This window comes from Haemorhous mexicanus, chromosome 28, assembly GCF_027477595.1.
Source record: "Haemorhous mexicanus isolate bHaeMex1 chromosome 28, bHaeMex1.pri, whole genome shotgun sequence".
Lineage (NCBI taxonomy): Eukaryota > Metazoa > Chordata > Aves > Passeriformes > Fringillidae > Haemorhous > Haemorhous mexicanus.
The window spans coordinates 4,680,005-4,700,500 of NC_082368.1; the positions used below are offsets into that span (position 1 = coordinate 4,680,005).

Consider the following 20,496-nt stretch of genomic DNA (forward strand, 5'->3'; position numbering starts at 1 on the left):
GCAGGACACAGGACTCACATTTTGGGTTCGTGTGGGATTTTGTGGCTTTGCTCCCATTTTCTGACAGATCTGTGATGAAATATTGAAGCCAGTAGAGGGAGCAGGAGTTTTCCATCCAGTCCCACTGAAATTCCTGGGCTGAGGTGCCAAGGAGATGAAGTTACATCTTCTCACATCAAAAAGGAATAAAAATCTCAGCATAAAAAAGGAACTCTCATATACACTTCAAAGAGAATCTACACCCCACCTGCAAAAGGAAATATTCTCAATTGGAGGGGTTTGTTCAGCCAAACTGTTGGGAAGGTGGAATGTCCTTTCCAGAATGTCTGAGGAAGCCTTAAGGGTTTGTATATCTGTAATAGTTTAAAAATCCAATCAAATCTTTTAAGAAAATAATGTGTGTTTCAGTGAATTCAACATTTTGATCTAGAAAATCAGAAATCACTGAGATTTCTTATATCTTGGGGATTTTCTGCTTGTGAAAATCAGAAATCACTGAGATTTCTTATAACTTGGGGATTTTCTGCTTGTGAAAATCAGAAATCACTGAGATTTCTTATAACTTGTCTGCTGGAAGAGGCCTGGCCTCAGGATCAAACTTGAATTCCTTCCCTTAAAGCAGGATTTAAACAAAATCTGTAATCTGATCTATTCAAATGGATTTTTGGATTTTATTCAAGCAACCTAAAAGTAATGTTTCTCACAATTCTAGAGACTTAGTAAGTGTTAAATGTTTCTAAAGAAATAAATAGGCTTAGAAATATTCAACACCTGTGTGTTGATTTTACCATTTTACCTCAGTGTGTTGAATATATAAAATATTTTCTTGTCCAAGATGTGAGAGTTTTCCACATCACTTTTTTCCCCCAGTTCCTAAAGAGAAATATTATTTATATTCAGTGCTGCTTGTCCCTGGGAAGTGTCAGTGCAGATTCTTGCAGTTGTTTATTCTATTGACAGATGTTGAATCCTTATTGATCCACTTTAGGATTTTATTTTTTTTTATGACTAATATTTTTATTTTTGAGGGATTTTTAAGATCAGCACTGTCTATGTGAAGCTTTTCCAAGGTGCACACACTCCACTTGGATCACATCAAGCATTTCTTGGCTGCAGGGAGTACCTGTGCCAGGTGTGAGGGATGACTCTGCAATTCCATCATTAAATTCTCTTTTTGGAGTTGCAGTTGCCTTTCCTTTTATTTTTTTTCCTTAAGGAACAGTAAATGTCTATAACTTACTAATACTTTTAGTGGAAAAATCATCTTTTCTTTGGGAGAGGACTGACTTTTAACCTTTTCAGGAGTTTCTCCTCTTTAGCCTCTTCCAGTGCTTGCACAAACTTCTCCTCTCAGCATGTCTGTGAGGACTATTTTTTTTTTTTTTAGTATCAGATATATTTTTAGATAACTCATGGATAATTTTTGCTAGAACTTCCATCTATATCTGACCTATTTGAAGGAATTGTGGAAATTTTTTGCTGCAAGATCTTTCTGAAGTGGGAGGATTTATGTTTCCTTTTATATAATTTTCTTTTTGAGGGTGAGATCAGTATAGGAGCCGACCCATATTCTCTTAGTGTACAAAAACCCCTCAGAATCAAAGCAAGTTATGGACATTTTATTAGAAGCTTTGATAAGGTGGCCAGACCTTGGTAGAACAAACTTTTTGTCATCTAAATATGTTTGAAAATCTTCTTTAGGTGAGTTCAGAATGATTGTCAGCCATCACTTCTCCTCTGTTACTGGTTTGTGGCAGACAGAACTAATCTGTTGAACTGGACCTTTGCACCATTCTTAGAGTCAGAAATAAAGATCATGGATTATCTCATTATTCCAACAGACAGATTTAAAAAGAGGCTTTTAATTTATATTCCAAATGCAGATTTAAAAAGAGGCTTTTAATTTATATTTGGGGATTTTTTTTGTTATGATTTCAAGTGACACAATTTAATTATATGCTAAATACAGTCTGCTTTTGATTTATACATTGTTATGGTGGCTTTAAAATTAATGAATGAAATACACTGTATAATTTCCAAATATTATTAGCAACACAGTTTTTTTTACTCCTTATATTTTTGTCATGAAGTCATCTTCCCACATTAAAAAACCAGAAAAAGGAGGAGTTGTTGGGTTTGATTTCCACACTCAGTATAGGTGTGTCTGGGTAAAAGTCACTTGATGTTAATGGAAAGAAGGATGCTGCTTTTTCTGTGTGAAATAGGTGAGATGAATTGTACCCCAGATTAGAAGCACCTGCTTTTTTCCAATAAATAACAGCTTCTGAGATGATGAAGGTGCAGATCTGTGTCACTGATATCTGACCTGACTTAGGATTCATTCTGCTCCAGAGTAACTCAGATGTTGGCATATATAATTTCTGATTTCCTACACATGCTGGAGAAAAACTTCTTATGTACTTGTGTCTGGAATTCCTGGGCAGGAATGCTGGCAGTGGCTCTTGCAGGAATAGGACTTAAGTTCATAAATTGAATATGACAAGGGTGTTTTCTTGCTGTGTTTTTTGTGCAAGCTGCCAACACAGTAGGACCTTAATTTCAGTTCAGCCTTCCAAGTACTGCAGCAATAAAAATAAACACAAATGTACTTGCAGAGGCAAAGAATTTTTTTTATTAGCCTGTGGCTCCTCTGAGAAGTCTTTTGCCCTCTGACCACTGGGTTGGTTTTATTGTTGGTTTGTTGGCTTTTTTTTTTATTTTTTTTCCTCCTCTGGATTTTCATGACTAATAAGCAACATGAGGAGTTAAAGCAGGATATCCCACAAGAAGACAACAGACCTTTTACAGTTTGAAGTCCATTTATCATTGAATTTCAGAGTGATTTGGGTTGGGAAGGGATCTTAAAGCCCATCCTGGGCAGGGACAGCTTCCACCATCCCAGGGTGCTCCAAGCCCCATCCAGCCTTGGACACTGCCAGGGATCCAGGGGCAGCCACAGCTGCTCTGGGCACCTGTTAGGTTGTCATGCACCATCCCAGCAAGTGTCCATGCTCTGCTCCTAAAAAGAAGAAGTTTTTGCCATAAAAAATGTAGCAGGAGCAGGTGGAGAAAAAAAAAAAGCCAACATTTGGAAGGTGTTGAGACATTTTAGCATCACGTTTGCTGGGTGATGCTTCCCTGGATCCGTGTTAGAGCTCCCTTGATAAACCAAACAAATCCATAATTCCTGCTCTGCCCAAATGCCTTTCCTCAAAGACAGAGGAACTTGGATGATAAATGGATGGACTTGAGTATGTTTCTGAATTGCCAAAGCCTCTTAAGCCATGTTGCTATTCTATAGCAACAACAACAACAATAATAGAATTAATAGAATATTTAATAGAATTAATAGAATATGTAGTAGAATTTATAATAGAATTAATTAAAGCATAATAAGAATTTGTAATGATGGTGCATATTGTTTTCTGTTTGAAAAATACAAACTAAAGGATCAGGAAGGACTTTTGATTAAAATAATTGGTTTCTGTACCAGACTGGGCTCCCTCCTCTCTCCTGCTCTGGCTGGGAAACACTTTGCCCCTTCCCAGGCACATCTCACCCTGGGAGAGCAGCAGGCAGATCATGTGGCACGTGTCATTTCTTAGCAGGCTGGAATCCATCGGGAATGCTGAGAGGAAGATTTGCAGCTCGCTCTCCTCTGGCGGCATCGCTGCGGCAGGTTCCAGGCTCAGGCTCTGCTCTGGCTCCTGCAGCAGCAGCTCCAGGATCCTCCCGGTGGCCTCTAGCCCCTGGAGCTGTCTGATTTATTTATTTCAAGGTTTTTTCCCCCCTGTGTCTTTGTTTTGGGAGCACAATGGCAGCTGGGAGCCCCATCTCCGGGCGCCGTGCTGTGCGTACGGGGATGCTCCGCAGGGATGCTGGGCTGGAATCGGATCCGTCCCTAACAGCTTGACTGGCTTTGTGTGAGTCTTCCACCTTTTCCAGATACAGTTTTGATGTGATGTGGATTTAAACTATTGATTTATCAGCTCTTGCAGTGGAGTGTGCTCTGCTGGTTGCTGTGAGAGCAGCAGCACACCCGATGCAGTCGGTTCCTGCCGCAGATTCCCCAGCATGCGTGCAGCAGCCTCACCCACCCTTGGCTTCTCCTGCTTTAAAAATTGCTTTGTCAGATCAGAGATCTTGAGAGACGTTTAGTCACAGTGTGGGTTTTAAAGGCCTTTTAATTAAATAGGAAACCAGAAATATTGGGCTGCTAGCACTTGATTTTGTATCAATCTTGTTATGTTTGCCTTTAACGAGAATGCCTGGCGGGAGGTGCTGACAGAGCTGATGCCAGAGGTGCTGTGGGATTTACTGACACCAGAGGTGCTGGTGCAGATGCTGGTGCAGATCTGGCTCCTGTTTGCAGCCCCCTCATGCTAGTTGTGGTGCTTTGTGCAGGGGATTTGTTTAGGAATGCTGAAACCTTGAGATTTTCCTTCCTTGTCAGAGCAGTCAGTTCAGAGAATCCAGCTGTGTGTGTTGGGGGGGATTTGTTGTGCATTGGCTTTAATGGAGAGCTGGTGGAATGGGGATGGGGGGAGAAGAGGAAGCAGGAGTGTTTCTCATACCTGGCTATAGCAGGAGAGGCTGCTCTGTTGATCCTGTGAGTAATCATGAGCTTTGAGATCCCTTCTTGTAACTGAGAGAAAGAGTTAATAGCCATGACTGTTTGCTCTGTTCTTGACTCAGAATCAGCATCTCCAAAGCCTTGTCGGGTTTCTGACCTGTGTCCAGCATCCCAGGTGGACAGATGCTGGACACTGAGGAGGCAGCAGCTTTCAAAAACTAAAATACTCTGTAAGAGTTAATGGATTTTCTTAACACTGAGATTTTTTTAAAGATCATAAAAGTTTTTTTCCCTTTCATAGTGAGATGCAAGAGAATATGAATTGCTGAGTCAATATTTACAATATTATTCACTTCCCTCATGGCATTTGATTGTTTTCTCTTTGCTTGATGACTTCTGTAAAGCTCCTTAAACAGGTTCATCTCAGTCTGTGCTGGTCTTTATTTTAAATTAACATGGATAGCTGTGTTCTCTAGCAATGATTTCACAACTGATTTACTTCTGGTGACCTATTTTAGCTGTTGCATTGAAGGATTTGTCAATAACTTTGGTGTTTGACCACCCTGGCAATCATTACAGTAACTGAGTCAATCGAACTTCAGGAGTGATACTGAAAATGTTGTCTGATAAGTAGGTCCTGTCTATGAACAATAGCTATTCCTGAAGCAGATAGTAACAACTGCCTAAAATCATGAATAATTAACATATCTAGGAGTGTTGCTGTGATGGCAGAGTCCCCATGCTCACACAGAGGTGGATGTAGATACGAGCACTTGGAAGTTAAAAACTGTGAGAATTAATATTCCCTTAGAAACAGTAATCTCCCCTTTTCTGCATGCACAGTGAGATAACTTCTTAATTAACTGTGGTATTGTTCCCTGCTAACCTTGCTCCTCCACTGCCAGGAGCAGAATATGCTCAACATTTTTATTTGTAGTGAAGAGAAAAAAGAGTTAAATAGTTCAGTTATTCCACTTTGAACTGTGGCTGTTCCTTTCCCTCCTTGGTTTCCACCGAGCTCCACCTTTGCTGCATCCAAATCAGATGCAGCAGAGGTTGTATGCTGACTGAAGATTTAATATTTGCTGAGTCATCTGATTTATTTTTTCCTTTCCCACCCACTAAATGCATTTTGGAGATTCATTTACTGTGAGCATTCTTCCCCCCTTAATGTGTTGTATGACTTGCAGGGAGATCCATCCCAGACTCTCAATTCCTGTTCCTCTTCTCCAACCCAGTGGCTTTGGCAGCCTGTTGTCACCATTTGGTGTGCCACCTTTGAGTGTTGGAGCATTTTGGGGAGTGGGACCCCAGATCTGCTGCCCCCAGCCCCTCCCTGGCCACGGCTTGTTCCCAAGGCAGGGTTTGATACCCCTGGGAAGCTGTGCAGCAGATCCACAGAATCCTCAGAGATCTCAGGCTTGGCTTGGAAGGGACCTTAGAGCTCATCCAGTTCCACCCCCAAGCCCCGTGTGGTTTGGTGTCAAACACTTGCAAGGATGGTGAAACTTTCAGGGAGGGAGTTTGTCTCTGGATAAATGCAGGGCTTCACTCCTGATTTTAATGCTGGCACTTGCTTGTCTTTTGAAATGTTTAGTTTGCATTTGGATTTATGTTCATGGCTCCAAAGGGGTTTTGTTTTCTCCATGACTTAGAGGTTGTCTGTGGGGGCTCAGAGCCAGGGACCACTAGGGATGGTGATGGTGATGATGATGATATTGCAGTTGCAATTGTATTTGCAGTGTGACATCCTTCTGGCAGCCAGAGTCAGAAGGGAACTGGGCAGTGAGTGTCATGCTCTGTGGCCTCCCTGGCCACTGTTGGCTTCTTGGGGTGGGTGCAGCTCATTTAAAACCAGGGCTCTGGGCTGCTGGAGCCAGACAGCCTTCACATGCAGCTGCTGTGTCAGCAGGGAGGGATGCAGAGGTGACAGAAATGGCCTGCCTGGCATCTCTTCAAGGTGCCTGAGCATTGCTGCAGGAAAACTGAAGGCTGGGAGCATTTCACCAAGGGAAGAGGGAACAGAAAACCTCTCCTGGCCTGGCATGTGGTTCTTCTCTTTTTGGGGGTGGGGGTAGATTCCAATTTTTAGTCTCCATTTTAGTTCTGCTCTTGTGCTGCAATTCATAACTTCTCATCAAGCCAGATATAGCTCAGATGTAGCAGAGGTTGATAAAGTTAAATTATGGCACCCTCTCCACCAAATAACTTCTGTAGAGCTATCCAGAGATACAAATATATCAAAATTGCTTTTAGTATCATCAAAACACATCAATGCTAAACCAGCTGTTGAGTTTTTAAACAGCTCTGTAAGAATTCAGTGATTTCAAAACTGTTTTTAAAGATTTTAAAAGCTTCCCCTTCCTCTACCATAAGGAAAGAGCTGCTGAAATACAGCCTGAATTTGAAATCCCTCTGTTTTCTTTTTCCCCTCTGTGGAGTTGGGCTTCTTTTTGCTCTCAGCTGCCAGAGACTCCATGTACTCAAGCATCTCTATTGATGGGTGTATCTATTGTTTCTAATCTGGTCAGTTGATCAATGAGGAGCAGCCTGTAATTAATTCTATAATATTGTACACAATGTCCCACTCTGCATTTCCACAGATGGATTTGGGATTTGTTAGCTGCTTTCCTAAACAGTTTCAAGAGGATGTAATAAGAGATTTTATTCTTCCCAGCCTTCCTGGTTTTGAGCAGACAAATAATTTTAAAGGGACACAGTTTCAAATTTCGTATTTCAGATATTTTAAATTTTTTTTTTCTGGATCTCTTTATTCCAGTGCTAAATATTTTTATATTTTGATATAACAGTCCAAAGTGAAGGAGCTCTTTGAAGATGCACAGTTTGGTTCTTATCTCATTCAGATGTCTGTGGCATCAATAGGAGCAAGTAAAAGCTTCTTTCTATCCCCGAGGACCTCATGGATTTCACTGCAGTGAGCTGGGGCAAAGGTGGAAGGAGCAGCAGAGTCAAGCAGCAGTTTCCCCAGTTTCATTCTGCCAGAGGGACCTTTTGTCCTGCTGATCCTCTGAGATAGGTGATGGGACTCAAGGAAAAGTTGCATCTGCCTGCCGTGTCCACTGTGATGTTCTACTTGTGCTGTTTTGGTTCTCGTGCAGATGGAGGGAACGAGGAGCCACCAGACCGAAGACAGGCAAGTGTAGACTCCCGTCAGAGCCGAGCTGGGCAAGGTAAAACCTGACTCTTGTTCTGCCTCGGGGACTCGTCTCGTGTGCTCACCTGTGGCATCTCCCACGTGTCGTGTTTCTCGTCAGACTGTGTCACCTGGCAGACTTTGCACCCGTGCTTCTTGTCCACACAGCTGCCAGCGTGCTGAGAGTGACCAGCCAGGCAATCTGTGAGTGCCTGAAGGAGTTGAACCCAACTCCTGGTGCAGCTCAGGTACACCTGCAGAGGTGTCTCTGTGCTGCAGCCACAGGAGAGTGACCAGCCAGGCAATCTGTGAGTGCCTGAAGGAGTTGAACCCAACTCCTGGTGCAGCTCAGGTACACCTGCAGAGGTATCTCTGTGCTGCAGCCACAGGGGCAGTGCTCTGCTGTTGGAGCTGGAATTCTTCAGCACCTACCAGCCCAAACCAGCACTCCCTTTCCAAGTTTATATTTGTCTTGCCCTTGATATCAAAGAGCTTCAGGCAGGGTCACCAGAACCAGGCAGGGTCACCAGAACCAGGCAGGGTCACCAGAACCAGGTTATCCCTCCCCAAGCCCTGGGGTGTGATAGAAAAGGACCTGTGTGTACCTTTCTGGGGGCTCAACAGCCCCACGTTGCATCTTTTGCTTTGGTTTGTTTCATCCCAGAGGAGGAGGACAAAAGGTCCAAGGAAGGAAGTACTGAAACCAGGGTTTATATTCTTTAAATAACAATCCAGCAGACTCTTTTGTTGAGTATCTGTCACTCAGAATAGGTTTGGTGGTTGGTTAACCCCACACAGAGTCCTCTAATGGGGATTTCTGTCCCTGACAGCAGCTGGTCTTAGATGTGTGCTGGGTTACGTGTCCTTGGAAGCAGCTTTACTAAGTTTTAAGCATTTTCTCATTTGTGAGGGTTGTGAAAATGTTGTATTCTCACACAGCTTTGAGACTGAGCAGCATTTTTTGTGAGTAAGGGCTCTGGTGGGCTCTATGCTCATTGACTTAGTCTGTCTTTGGGATTGCAGTAATAATTTTCCTTTCATTTAGGCTCAAGCCTGTTGTTGTCATGGTGTCCTAATGACTTATTATGGGGACATTTTCTCCAGAGAATTGTCCTTTTTTGGCAGCATTCCAGTGTTGCCTGGGTGAGGTGATTTTGAGTCATTGAAGCTGTGATCAGAATTAGGGGGATTGGAATTGATAGTTAAAACCCTGAAGCTCAGAAGTGTCAACTGCTCTTTTCACATAGGATCTTTCAATTGCTGTATTTAAATTTATTATTTTAAATTTTATCATTTTAAAGTAGAGTTAAAGTAAAATCAGGAAGGAACCAGAGGATTTATAGCTGTACATATCCCATGGTAGCATGCATAGAAGGAGTGCTTTGATGTTGAGAGAGAGTGGCTGTTCTTCCCCACTCTGAGCTCACTTGAAGCTGTTGCTGTGTCACTGTGCTAGAGGCTCTGCCTTGGAGCTCAGGTGAAGCTGTGGCTGTGCTAGAGGCTCTGCCTTGGAGCTCAGGTGAAGCTATGGCTGTGTCACTGTGCTAGAGGCTCTGCCTTGGAGCTCAGGTGAAGCTGTGGCTGTGCTAGAGGCTCTGCCTTGGAGCTCAGGTGAAGCTCTTGCTGTGCTAGAGGCTCTGCCTTGGAGCTCAGGTGAAGCTGTGGCTGTGTCACTGTGCTAGAGGCTCTGCCTTGGAGCTCAGGTGAAGCTCTTGCTGTGCTAGAGGCTCTGCCTTGGAGCTCAGGTGAAGCTGTGGCTGTGTCGCTGTGCTAGAGGCTTTTCCTTGGAGCTCAGGTGAAGCTGTTTCTGTGTCACTGTTCTAGAGGCTCTGCCTTGGAGCTCATATGAAGCTGTTGCTGTGCTAGAGGCTTTTCCTTGGAGCTCAGGTGAAGCTGTGGTTGTGCTAGAGGCTCTGCCTTGGAGCTCAGGTGAAGCTGTGGCTGTGTCACTGTGCTAGAGGCTCTGCCTTGGAGCTCAGGTGAAGCTGTTGCTGTGCTAGAGGCTTTTCCTTGGAGCTCAGGTGAAGCTGTGGCTGTGCTAGAGGCTTTTCCTTGGAGCTCAGGTGAAGCTGTTTCTGTGTCACTGTTCTAGAGGCTCTGCTGTGGGTGCCTGGCATGTCCTTTGTGTCTGGCTTGTGTCCAGTGGTTCCTTGTTCTGGGGCAGAGCAGCTCAGATGCAGTTGCTGCTGGGAGCTATCTGAGCACATTCTGATCTCTCAAGTTCCTTTTCAGCCCAGCTGTTCTGGATCTCTGCTGCTGTGGGAAAGGCATGGGTTTGGGCAGAGTTTTTTTTGCAAATCCTTTCTCAAGAGTAACTGATCTGTACCTCTTTGGTGACTGACTGAAGGAGCTGCAGTAACCAGCAAGAAGTTTCAGCCTGAGAGGGAATGGAAGGGGAAAAGGTTAAAAAGCTTCCAAGTTCTTGGAGCAACAAGCTTCTGAGCTAAATATTTCCATTTGGATCAGTGGATGCAATTGTAGAGGCAGGCTTTTTGCAGGGTGGAAGGAGAAGTCTCTCTGCTCTGTAGAAGCATTGTCTCTAACTTTTCCCAGCTGTGCCCATCACTTGGAATCTTTCTGCACATGCTGATGGGTATTTTTCATGATGGTGGGTTGAGGAAGTTTATTATCCTTGGATAAAGCACCCAGCTGAAATGGGGCAGTTGTCTTCCTCTGTCTGACCTTACCATGTGTGATGTCCAGGTGTCTTCAAAGCTTCATTGGCAGGACAAGAGGAAACAGCCTCAAGTTGTGCCAGGGGAGGTTTAGGTCAGAGGGTTGGGTTAGGTTGGTTTAGGAAAATATTTTTGGAGTCAGCATCCCTGGAAATGTTCCAAAAACGTGTGAATGTGGCACTTAGGGACATGGTTTAGTGGTGAACATCGTGGTGAGGCTGGGTTGATGGTTGGACTTGATGATCTTAAAGGTCTTTCCCAACCTGAGTGATTCTGTGGTAATCTTGTAAAACTCCAAGAAATATCTTACTAGTTCAAGTATGCACTTTGCAGTAACATTTTATTTAAATATATTTTATATAAGCAAACTGCTAAAGTTCCAGTTCAGCCATCAACAAGCCCCAATTCTAGGGTTTGATAAGCCCAATATTCTTTCTGATCAAAACAAATTCCAGACTGTTTCAGGGGTTTTGCTTGTGGGTTTATTTACTCTGCCAAGGAGGAGAGAAATTCTGGTGTGTGTGAAATGAAGGTAGTACCTTGTGGATGTTTTGTGAGTTCTCTGTTATGTTGTAAAGCCTTTGCATTTTAAGAGGGAAAACTCTACCCACCTATAATTACTTTTATTTTTTAAATAACATACTGCCCTTGATTTTAAGCAGATTGATCAAAGACACTGGGAGCTTACACCATAATAACCACTGAAATGCACACAGGCTTGTAAGTCTTTCCCAGACTTTAAGCTGCAGGAGATGCCCATGGTTTATGGTTCCCTAAAATTTATCCTGAGGCAACTGAAATTATTTTTAAGAATCAAAATCATTGGTGGCAAATCTGGTTTTTCATGCCTGGTGCCAAATGTGTTTTAAAAGCCCATCATGGGTTGGCTTTTTGGATCTAGTTTTGGCAGAGCTGAAGGTTTGTCTTCCCTGCCACTCCTGGTGAGCCTGGCTGGGCTGGCAGAGCCTGCAGAGAGCTCCTGGTGACTGGTGAGTGAGGAGCAAGCAGGCAGAGAGTTGTGTTTTGAGCTGTCCAAACCAGGGAAGGTGTGAAGGGTGCTGGTGCACATTTGGCTTTCGTGTAAAGAGCATGAGAGCCATTCCTGATGGCTGGCACCAGCAGTGGCTGCATTTCAGCCCCTGCTGCTGCAGCCCTCTAGAACCCTTTGGGAGCTGGGCCAGGAGTTCTGACAGCTATTTCAACGTGGGTTTTTCTGCTGCTTGTAAGCAATCTGTTGGGGTGTTCACATTGTGCTTTGGATATTGGGAATACAGCTTTTCCATCTCCTCTGGAGTGCCATGCATTTGAGGCTCTTACCCTTCAGTCTTATTCCCACTCTTGCCCATCTCCCTTTCTGTCCAGCAAACATTTTCTCTTTTAAAAACACTCCCACAAGCCACTGAGAACAGCACAGCTATCCAGTGGAAATCCAGTGAGGAATGTCAAACATCAGCACTCAATAAGAGCTGAAATCCATCTTGTAGCAGAGTGACACGAGTCTGGCCTTCTCACATTATTGAAAAATTAATGAAATATGAATGCTAACAGTTTGGGTTGGTTTTGCATATGAATTATTGGTTGTCTGGGGTAGGTTGTTCATCTTCCTGACAAGAGTGGAGATCCAGGTGTCCTTGACCCCGAGGTTTCCATATCTGCTGTGACAGGAGGAACCTTATGGCTCCTGACTCTTGCTGATCTGAAGCACCTTCCCTTCACTGTTCATTAATATTGATTACAATTAGGGTCAAGTCCTTGAATTATGCTATCTTCACTTGTTCTCATGCTGTTCCATGTATTGCATTGTGGATGTGTAGGGATGCAACCCCCACATGGGCTTTGTGTGTCTCTTGGGAGAGTTGGAGCTGGTGGCTGTTTTTAGAGGCGTTTGTTCTTCATTTTATTTGGAGTTTGTGGGGTTTTTTAGGCTAAAGGTCCTCCTATTGAAATTTAATTTAGCTGGTTTTTTATTAGAAACCACCAATCTAAAAACTACGGTCATTATATTGAAAACTAGTGACTCTAAGACTCTGAAAGACAAATTAAGAACACTGAAAGAAATTCTTCATGGTTCTGTGTGTCAGTTCTTTCCTCGGGGTCACCATTTGTGACAGTGATCACAGGGGTCCCAGGATGAGGGAAGAGATGAGAAAGTTGACTCCATGTTTCAGAAGGCTTGATTTAATATTTTATGATATATATTATATTAAAGACTATACTGAAAGAATAAAAGAAAGGATTTCATCAGAAGGCTGGCTAAGAATAGAAAAGGAATGAATAACAAAGGTTTGTCTGTGACCTAGACAGTCTGGACAGCTGGACTGGGATTGGCCATTAATTAGAAACAACCACAGAGACCAATCCCAGATCCACCTGCTGCATTCCACAGCAGCAGAGAATCATTGTTTACAGTTTGTTCCTGAGGCCTCTCAGCTTCTCAGGAGGAAAAATCCTAAGGAAAGGATTTTTCAGAAAATATCATGGCTACAGTGTGGTACTTAGTGCAATACAACACTACAGTTCTGCTGTTCATCTCAGAGAGAGATGCTGAGATGCTCTTTAAAATTATTTCAAGGGACGTCTTCATAGTTGTGTTGTTCATCTCATAGAGGTGCTGAGATGCCTTTTAAAATTTCTTCAAGGGATGTCTTCATGGTTGTGCTGTTCATCTCACAGAGAGAGGTGCTGAGATGCTCTTTAAAATTATTTCAAGGGATGTCTTCATGGTTGTGCTGTTCATCTCATAGAGAGAGGTGCTGAGATGCTCTTTAAAATTTCTTCAAGGGACTTCTTCATGGTTGTGCTGTTCATCTCATAGAGGGAGGTGCTGAGATGCTCTTTAAAATTATTTCAAGGGATGTCTTCATGGTTGTGCTGTTCATCTCACAGAGAGAGGTGCTGAGATGCTCTTTAAAATTATTTCAAGGGATGTCTTCATGGTTGTGCTGTTCATCTCACAGAGAGAGGTGCTGAGATGCTCTTTAAAATTATTTCAAGGGATGTCTTCATGGTTGTGCTGCTCATTTCATAGAGAGAGGTGCTGAGATGCTCTTTAAAATTATTTCGAGGGATGTCTTCATGGTTGTGCTGTTCATCTCATAGAGAGGTGCTGAGATGCTCTTTAAAATTATTTCAAGGGATGTCTTCATGGTTGTGTTGTTCATCTCATAGAGGGAGGTGCTGAGATGCTCTTTAAAATTATTTCAAGGGATGTCTTCATAGTTGTGTTGTTCATCTCATAGAGAGGTGCTGAGATGCTCTTTAAAATTACTTCAAGGGATGTCTTCATGGTTGTGCTGCTCATCTCATAGAGAGAGGTGCTGAGATGCTCTTTAAAATTATTTCAAGGGATGTCTTCATGGTTGTGCTGTTCATCTCACAGAGAGAGGTGCTGAGATGCCCTTTAAAATCATTTCAAGGGATGTCTTCATGGTTCTGCTGCTCATCTCATAGAGAGGTGCTGAGATGCTCTTTAAAATTATTTCAAGGGATGTCTTCATGGTTGTGTTGTTCATCTCACAGAGAGGTGCTGAGATGCTTCTTCAAGGGACGCGTCACGAGCGCGCAAAGCCAACAAGCAGTTGTCAAGTCAGCTCTGCCCAGGGCTCCCTCCAGCCAGCCCTTTTGCAATGCTGGAAGCAGGATTCTTTCCCTTGCCTTCCAACCAAGTGGTGTTTTCTTTTCCTCTGCCCTTCAGGCACCTCCACAGAGAACGACTGTGCTTTTGAACCCGACTACGCCATCGCGCCGCTCGCAGTGACCGAAGGTATGCAGCACATTCGGATAATGGAGGGCATGTCCCGCTCCCTTCCATCCTCCCCCTTACTCACACATCAGTCTATCAGTGTTCGGCTCCAACCTGTGAAGAAGTTAACTGGTAAGGACTTAAAGAAAGTTCACTTGGGCTTTTAAGGTCCGTTGGTGCAAAAATCTGTAAGAAAAAAACAAACAAAAAGAAAAAGCTTGGAATGGTTTCTGTATGGAAGTCATTCATTTGTTTATTACAGCATTGGCTTCAGTCAAAGCTGGGGATGGATTGGATTTTGACAGAGAAATCTTTGCTGAAAAAGGTCTCTCTGGTTTACAAATATTCTCTCATTTTTGAGAAATTTCTATCAGAGTGTGTTTCAGTTCCACTTTGTGTTGCTGTTATGCACTGTGGGAGCATTACAGTGATTTGAAAGAAGTTGATGCTTAAATTTTGAATGTCGAGAGAACATCAGAAATTATGAACTTCTGTAGCAAAGTGATTTTTTTTTTGGGTTCATGCATATTTTTAGGTACTGCTTTGTTTATCTATCCTGTCAGGATTGTGGTATGAATACCTAGAGATGATGCAGTAGTTTGATTTTCAAAAGCACTTGGAGTCCAACATCCATATAAAAGCCTGAAAAGAAGTATTTCTACTGGTAACAGTTTGTGAGAAACTTGCTTTTTGCCTAAAGTCTGACCCCCTCTGTGCCCAGCTTTATGGTCCTGTCAGCCAGGGTCCTGTGCTTGTGCTGAGGGAAATCTCCAAAAAGAGTTTTTATGGAATAAAATCTGATCTATGTGTACAAAAGGGAGCTTTGATGCACTTGGTGCCTTTTGTTTCCTCTGCCCTCTGGTGAAAGGAGAACTTGGAAAGGATTGGGGAGAGAGATTCTGTTCCTGTCATAATTCTGTGTCTGCAGAGGGGTTGGTGAGGGGATGGGACCCTCACCCTTATGGTACATAAAACCTTTCTCTTTTAATTTTTTTTTAAAATTAAAATTGATGTCCATTTACCAGTATCTGAAGGAGCCTCCAGCCAAAGAGAGACTTTCTGTTGGGAGCTGGAGTGACAGGACAAGGGGGAATTGGGTTCAGACTGCAAGAGGGGAGATTTAGATTGGATATGGGGAAGAAATTCCTGGCTGTGGGGATGGTGAGGCCCTGGCACAGGTTGCCCAGTCTCTGGCAGTGCCCAGGGCCAGGTTGGATGGGGCTTGGAGCAACCTGGGACAGTGGAAGGTGTCCCTGCCATGGCAGGGGTTGGGCTTTAATCTCCTTTCCAACCCAAACCATTCCCTATTTCTATGATAATGTAATCTTTGAAAGTTCTCTAATCTGTCTGCCTTTAACCAAAGCAGCTTTTCATCCACAGAAAAGTTTAAAATGTCCATTTTTGGTAAAAAGCCTCAGGAGCACATTCCACAGAGTGAGAGTTTTCTACCCAGAGGCACTAAGGTCACTCACTCACATCTTGGTATCTGGGTTTGCTGGGTATGAAGACTTGGCTGGGTTCAGAGGGTGATAAATATTCCACGTGGGTGCCATTTCCACTCTGCTGAATAGTCTGGTGATTAAAAAAACAACTAGGATCATTGTCACTCTAAGGGGTGAGGTAATAGTCAGCATAAGTAATCAGCTCTCCCCCTCCTGCCTGTGTCACCTCTGGTTTAGCACTGGCTGAAAGCATACTTAAATCAGCACATTCAACCTCAGTTTGTTATAATCTCAGTTATTTAATTATTTTTTATTATAATAGTGGCTTCATTAACAAAAATATTGTGAAAAATATGTAATAAAGGGAAGGAAAACACCCCACCCTGCCAGCCCAGGTGAAGTAATGGAAGACACCATTTTGGTTTGTGTTTGCAATAAAATTAGCACTTAAAAGTTCCTGTGCTCACTGCACAAAGAGCAGCTGATGTTGAAACAATGGGCTTAAATATTCTACTGTGGATCAAGGGTGTGTTATTGCTGACTCAAAGCCATAGCTGTGATGAAAATAATGCAGGTGCTCTGTGTACCTGCCTTGAGGACAGCAGTGCTTTCCAGGAGGCTGCTTAGGGCTGAATGTGTGTAAGTGCTTTTGGGAATTGATGCCAAAAATGCATGCATTAGGTTCATAAAGGAGATACTGGGCTGAAAGACTCAGCTCATGATTTTTTCTTCCACTCCTGTGGAACCCACCATTTGCAGAGGGTTTGCACAAAGCCCTGTGCTGCATCCCACTCCTCCTCCTCCTCCTCCTCCTCCTCCTCCTCAGGAAGGAGTGTTCATTTGCATATTGTGCATTTATGTGCACAGGGATAATTTTATTCATCACTGTACTTGGCTGTGGCTATTTTTTCTATTGAATGACAGGTTGCAAGCATTGGGATTCTCTTAGAAAGAGCATGTGTGTGAGTGCCTGTGCAGAGAGTGAGGAGGGGAGAATATTAGCAAGATATTGAGGGAAGAAATCGTGTTTTTTCTAGCAAAAACCTGGCCTGGATGTTTCAGTTTGGATTCTCAGAGGCCTGATCCTGCTGTATCCAGTGTGAATTAGCTGCTTCAGTGTCTTCAAAGGCATGGCCTGGGGATCTGGTTTCATTGCAGATCCTCTCTTTGAGGGCATTCCTCCCTTGTGTTTGGGGAATGTGGGAACTTCCCCTAAGAACAGAAATCATATAAATCAGTAGGAATATTCCTATGAAGTTAATAGCAGCCTCTTTCCTAGAGAAGATGTGTATTTTTTCACTAGATCCTTCAGCAGGATGGAGGCTTGCTCTTCCCAGTGGTGCCAGTAAGGACCCACCACTGTGGTTCTCAGCACCCTCCAGGTCCATCTGGGCTGGGGACTTCAACCCACAACATTTTCTGTCATTTGTGGTGCTGGGGTCTTGTCCTCTCCCCATCCCTCTAGGGATACCCTTGCATCTCTTGGGAGTAGCCACGAGGAGTGTCACACCTCCCTTCTCTGTACCTTCAGCAAATGCTTCAGTGTTCTTTGATGTTAACTGACTAAAAAGCTCAGATCTATTTGAAAACTTTTATTGTTTCTTGTTTAGTGGTGATAAACCCAGATTAATGATTGCAGCCCCCAGGACCACATGTTCTCTCCAAATTGTTGTACCAGCTCAGCTGGGTGGGAGCGTGAGAGATGATGAGGCACAGCCTCAGGGGTGGGAGTGCTGGGGGAAGCTGTCAGTGCTGGCACATGTGGGAAGTGGTGAAGTCACTACTCCTGGAAGTGCTCAGAAAATGTGTGGCTCTTGCCCTTGATTCCGTGGTTTGGTGTGGAATGTGCTGGTGTTGCAAGGTTGGTGGTTGGATTTGATCATCTCCAAGGTCTTTTCCAGCCATAACAATGATTCTGTGATGTGAGTGTGGTGAGGCCCTGGCACAGGGTGCCCAGAGCAGCTGTGGCTGCCCCTGGATCCCTGGCAGTGCCCAAGGCCAGGCTGGACAAAGCTTGGAGCAACCTGGGACAGTGGGAGGTGTCCCTGCCCCAGGGCAGGACAGGAATGATCTCTAATGTCCCTTCCAGCTCAGGCCATTCTGTGATTCTGTGTTTAAAAACAAAATAAATCATCAGTGGGAAGGATTTCTGACAAGATTTCATTGCTGAGCCCGGGCTCCAGCCCTGCTGTGCTGGGTGGGCAGTGGCCATTCTCTCCCTCACTGTGTATTGCTTGTTTGAGCACAGGCACTGAGTGAAAAGCAGCTGATGATGGTTCTGTAAATAATGTGTTTTCCCCCAGTGCTGCACATGGAATGCAAACGTTGGCCTTGCTCACAGTGTGAGCTGCCTTTCCCTGCTCTGCCATACCTGAAGATGCTCTGGGGGCTCTGCCAGCCTCCCTTGCCCAGCAGTGCCTGGGTTATGGGTTAATTTGGGAATGCTCTCCTGAATCTGGGAGGCCTGGCAGGATCTGTGCTGGTGTCAGTGCCACTCAGGCACTCAGCCACCTGATGGTGCTGCAGTTTGGCTCATCTCAGCCTCGCTCTGGAAGGACAGAGCTGCTCACCTGTGTGGGGCTGTGCCTGCCTGTGGGTACTCTGTTTTCACAGATCTCAGTTTGGGTCCTTATGAGTGTCCAGCCATTTAATAATTTCAATTATTTCAGTTCCAGTTACTTGCACACACTGCAGAATCAGGTTGTTTTGGTGCAGCCCTCCCAATGCAAAGGTGTGTGGGCTGGATGTGATCCTGTCAGAAATCTGTGCCCCCTGCTTCAGTGTGAGCAGTGAAACCTGTCCCCAACCAAGGGGGTACTGCAGCTTTAAAGTATCCTAGGGCTTAGAGCCTTTTAGTATAAATTGTTCCCAGAATCCATGTCACAACTCCTTATATGGTGCTGCCTTTTTTTTCTTTTCCTCTCAGTTGCCATGACAACAGCAGCACTGCGCCATTCATCAGCTCTGGTCCTGGGCTGCATCACCAGCCCCTCGGCTTACTCCGAAATATTCGGGAGAGCATCCATGAGTCAGTCACTCTGCTCTCCTGATCCATTATTGCCCCGTTCTTTCAGCAGTTTGCTCTAGGAAAAGAGCAAATTAAGCTGCACCACGGAAAGAAACTGTAAAAATCCTTCCTTTTCCCCCCGGGGGAGGCGTAGAGGCTACATTTGCTGCGGCGTTCTGGTAGGAATTAAAGCAGCTCTCTAAGGCTGGGAGACTTGGCGAAGAGGGAAGGCTGTGTGTCCATGAGCTTCTCTGGAATCCTTCTGGAGCTCCTTTCCTGGCACCCAGAGGATGTGCAGGTGATGCTCCTAGGAGCAGCGGGCGCCGCGGGGAGACGGTGCTTGTGATTTTGGGGAGCAGAGCTTGACATCAGCAGCGGGAGGTGTCACCTGTAACATCAGCCTGACGTGGGGAGCAGCAGGATGGAGCCAGCGCTAGGGAGAGGGAGGGATCAGAGGAGGATCTGTGCCAGAGTGCTCTCCAGGCAGCTGCACCCCTGAATTCCCAGCCTGGCTGATGGGGAGAGCGAGCAGAGCCCCGTGAGTATTGGGACGATTCGTCGCGCACGGTCTTTGGTTGGGATTGTGTTGGGCATTCCTCAGCCTCTAACTGCAGAAAATCAATGTACAGTAAGGGATTGTGGGGCTCCTGGATGCTGAGGAAGCCATGACTAGGAGGGAGTTAGTGTCAGAGTGATGCTGCTGGTGGTTATTTGGGTTTTAGTTCGTTTTACATAACCCGAGTTTGTCTCCTCCTTGCTCAGCTGTGCAGAATCTCTCGTGCAAAACGTAAAATGAACGTGCAATGAAAAAATTTGATTTCTGAGCATTGCTGAAATAGAACTGCTGAGGAGTGATTTGAAAATGCTACAGACACCCAGTCGTTTTGTTTTCAAAATGTTAGAACAATGGGATTGAGATAATGTTTTCCTTTTGTGTTCTGAAATGACCACAAATTCGATTTGAGTGGATTATAAAACTCCTTTGTGCTGAGGGAAAGAAATATTTGCTTTTCACTGAAAGAGTGAGCTTCTAGAAATAAAAGTAAATAAACAATCATGACCAAGGTAGAATTTGAGGAAAAGCTGTTGAAGTGCCTGATGCTCGTGTTGAAGCTAATTTTTGAAGGATATTGTGCTTAAAATTGTTGGTGTCAGGAGATACTTTGCTCCTTTTTGAGTATTTTTATCCCGTGGTGTTTGCAGTAGGCTTACATTTCTTTTCATTGAATTCTCTGTCATGCTGTCAGCATGACACTGATCTGAAATTCCTGTTCCTGTGGAGGAGTGGAGGTTGGGTGGGAGGCCCACCCCGTGTCTCAGAATGCACAGCAGTGCCAAGGACCCAGTTACCTGCAAAGTGCCATTAGATTTTAGTGGTTCCAGGTGTTTAAGGCATTTTTTCTGGGCATAATTAATTTTCTATTGAAGTTTCCCTGATCCCTTGCAATCTCTGTTTGCCTAGAGATTTCATGAGTAAAAAACTTGTGTTTTGTTAGAATAACTGAGTTGTCCCTTTTTTAAAAAATGACCTAAAATGCCCACAACTTTTCGTTGTGGTTTGGCCATCTGGATTTTGAGTCCTGTTTTATGCTCTCAATGTGGCAAATCCTGATGTCTCAGGAAGAATTTCTCCATGGCAAGGATGGTCAGGCACTGGAAGGAGCTGCTCAGGGTGGTGGTGGTGGTGGAGTCCCTGTCCCTGGAGGTGTCCAAGGAATAACTGGATGTGGCACTCAGTGCTCTGGCCTGGTGACAAGGTGAGGGTCAGGCACAGGCTGGACTCAATGCTCTTGGAGGTCTTTTCCAGCCTCAGTGATTCTGGGATTCTGTCTCCAGCAATGAAACCTGCTGGAGAAGGAGGATCCTGGTTCAGTTACAATAACATATGCTGAGTATTTTTTTC

At 44.3% G+C, this 20,496-nt stretch overlaps 1 protein-coding gene across 7 annotated transcripts in view; it reads left to right on the forward strand.

Moving 5' to 3' along the window:
- Positions 1 to 20,496, forward strand: part of TANC2 (tetratricopeptide repeat, ankyrin repeat and coiled-coil containing 2) — a 163,573-nt gene that overhangs the window by 38,691 nt on the left and 104,386 nt on the right. For 2 of the 7 annotated variants that reach the window (XM_059868979.1, XM_059868980.1), the window contains 2 exons: positions 7,693 to 7,764; positions 14,097 to 14,276. In XM_059868979.1, coding sequence (XP_059724962.1) covers positions 7,693 to 7,764; positions 14,097 to 14,276 — 252 coding nt within the window. The remainder of the gene's footprint in view (positions 1 to 7,692; positions 7,765 to 14,096; positions 14,277 to 20,496) is intronic. The other 5 variants (XM_059868982.1, XM_059868984.1, XM_059868983.1 and 2 more) reach the window with 3 other exon arrangements.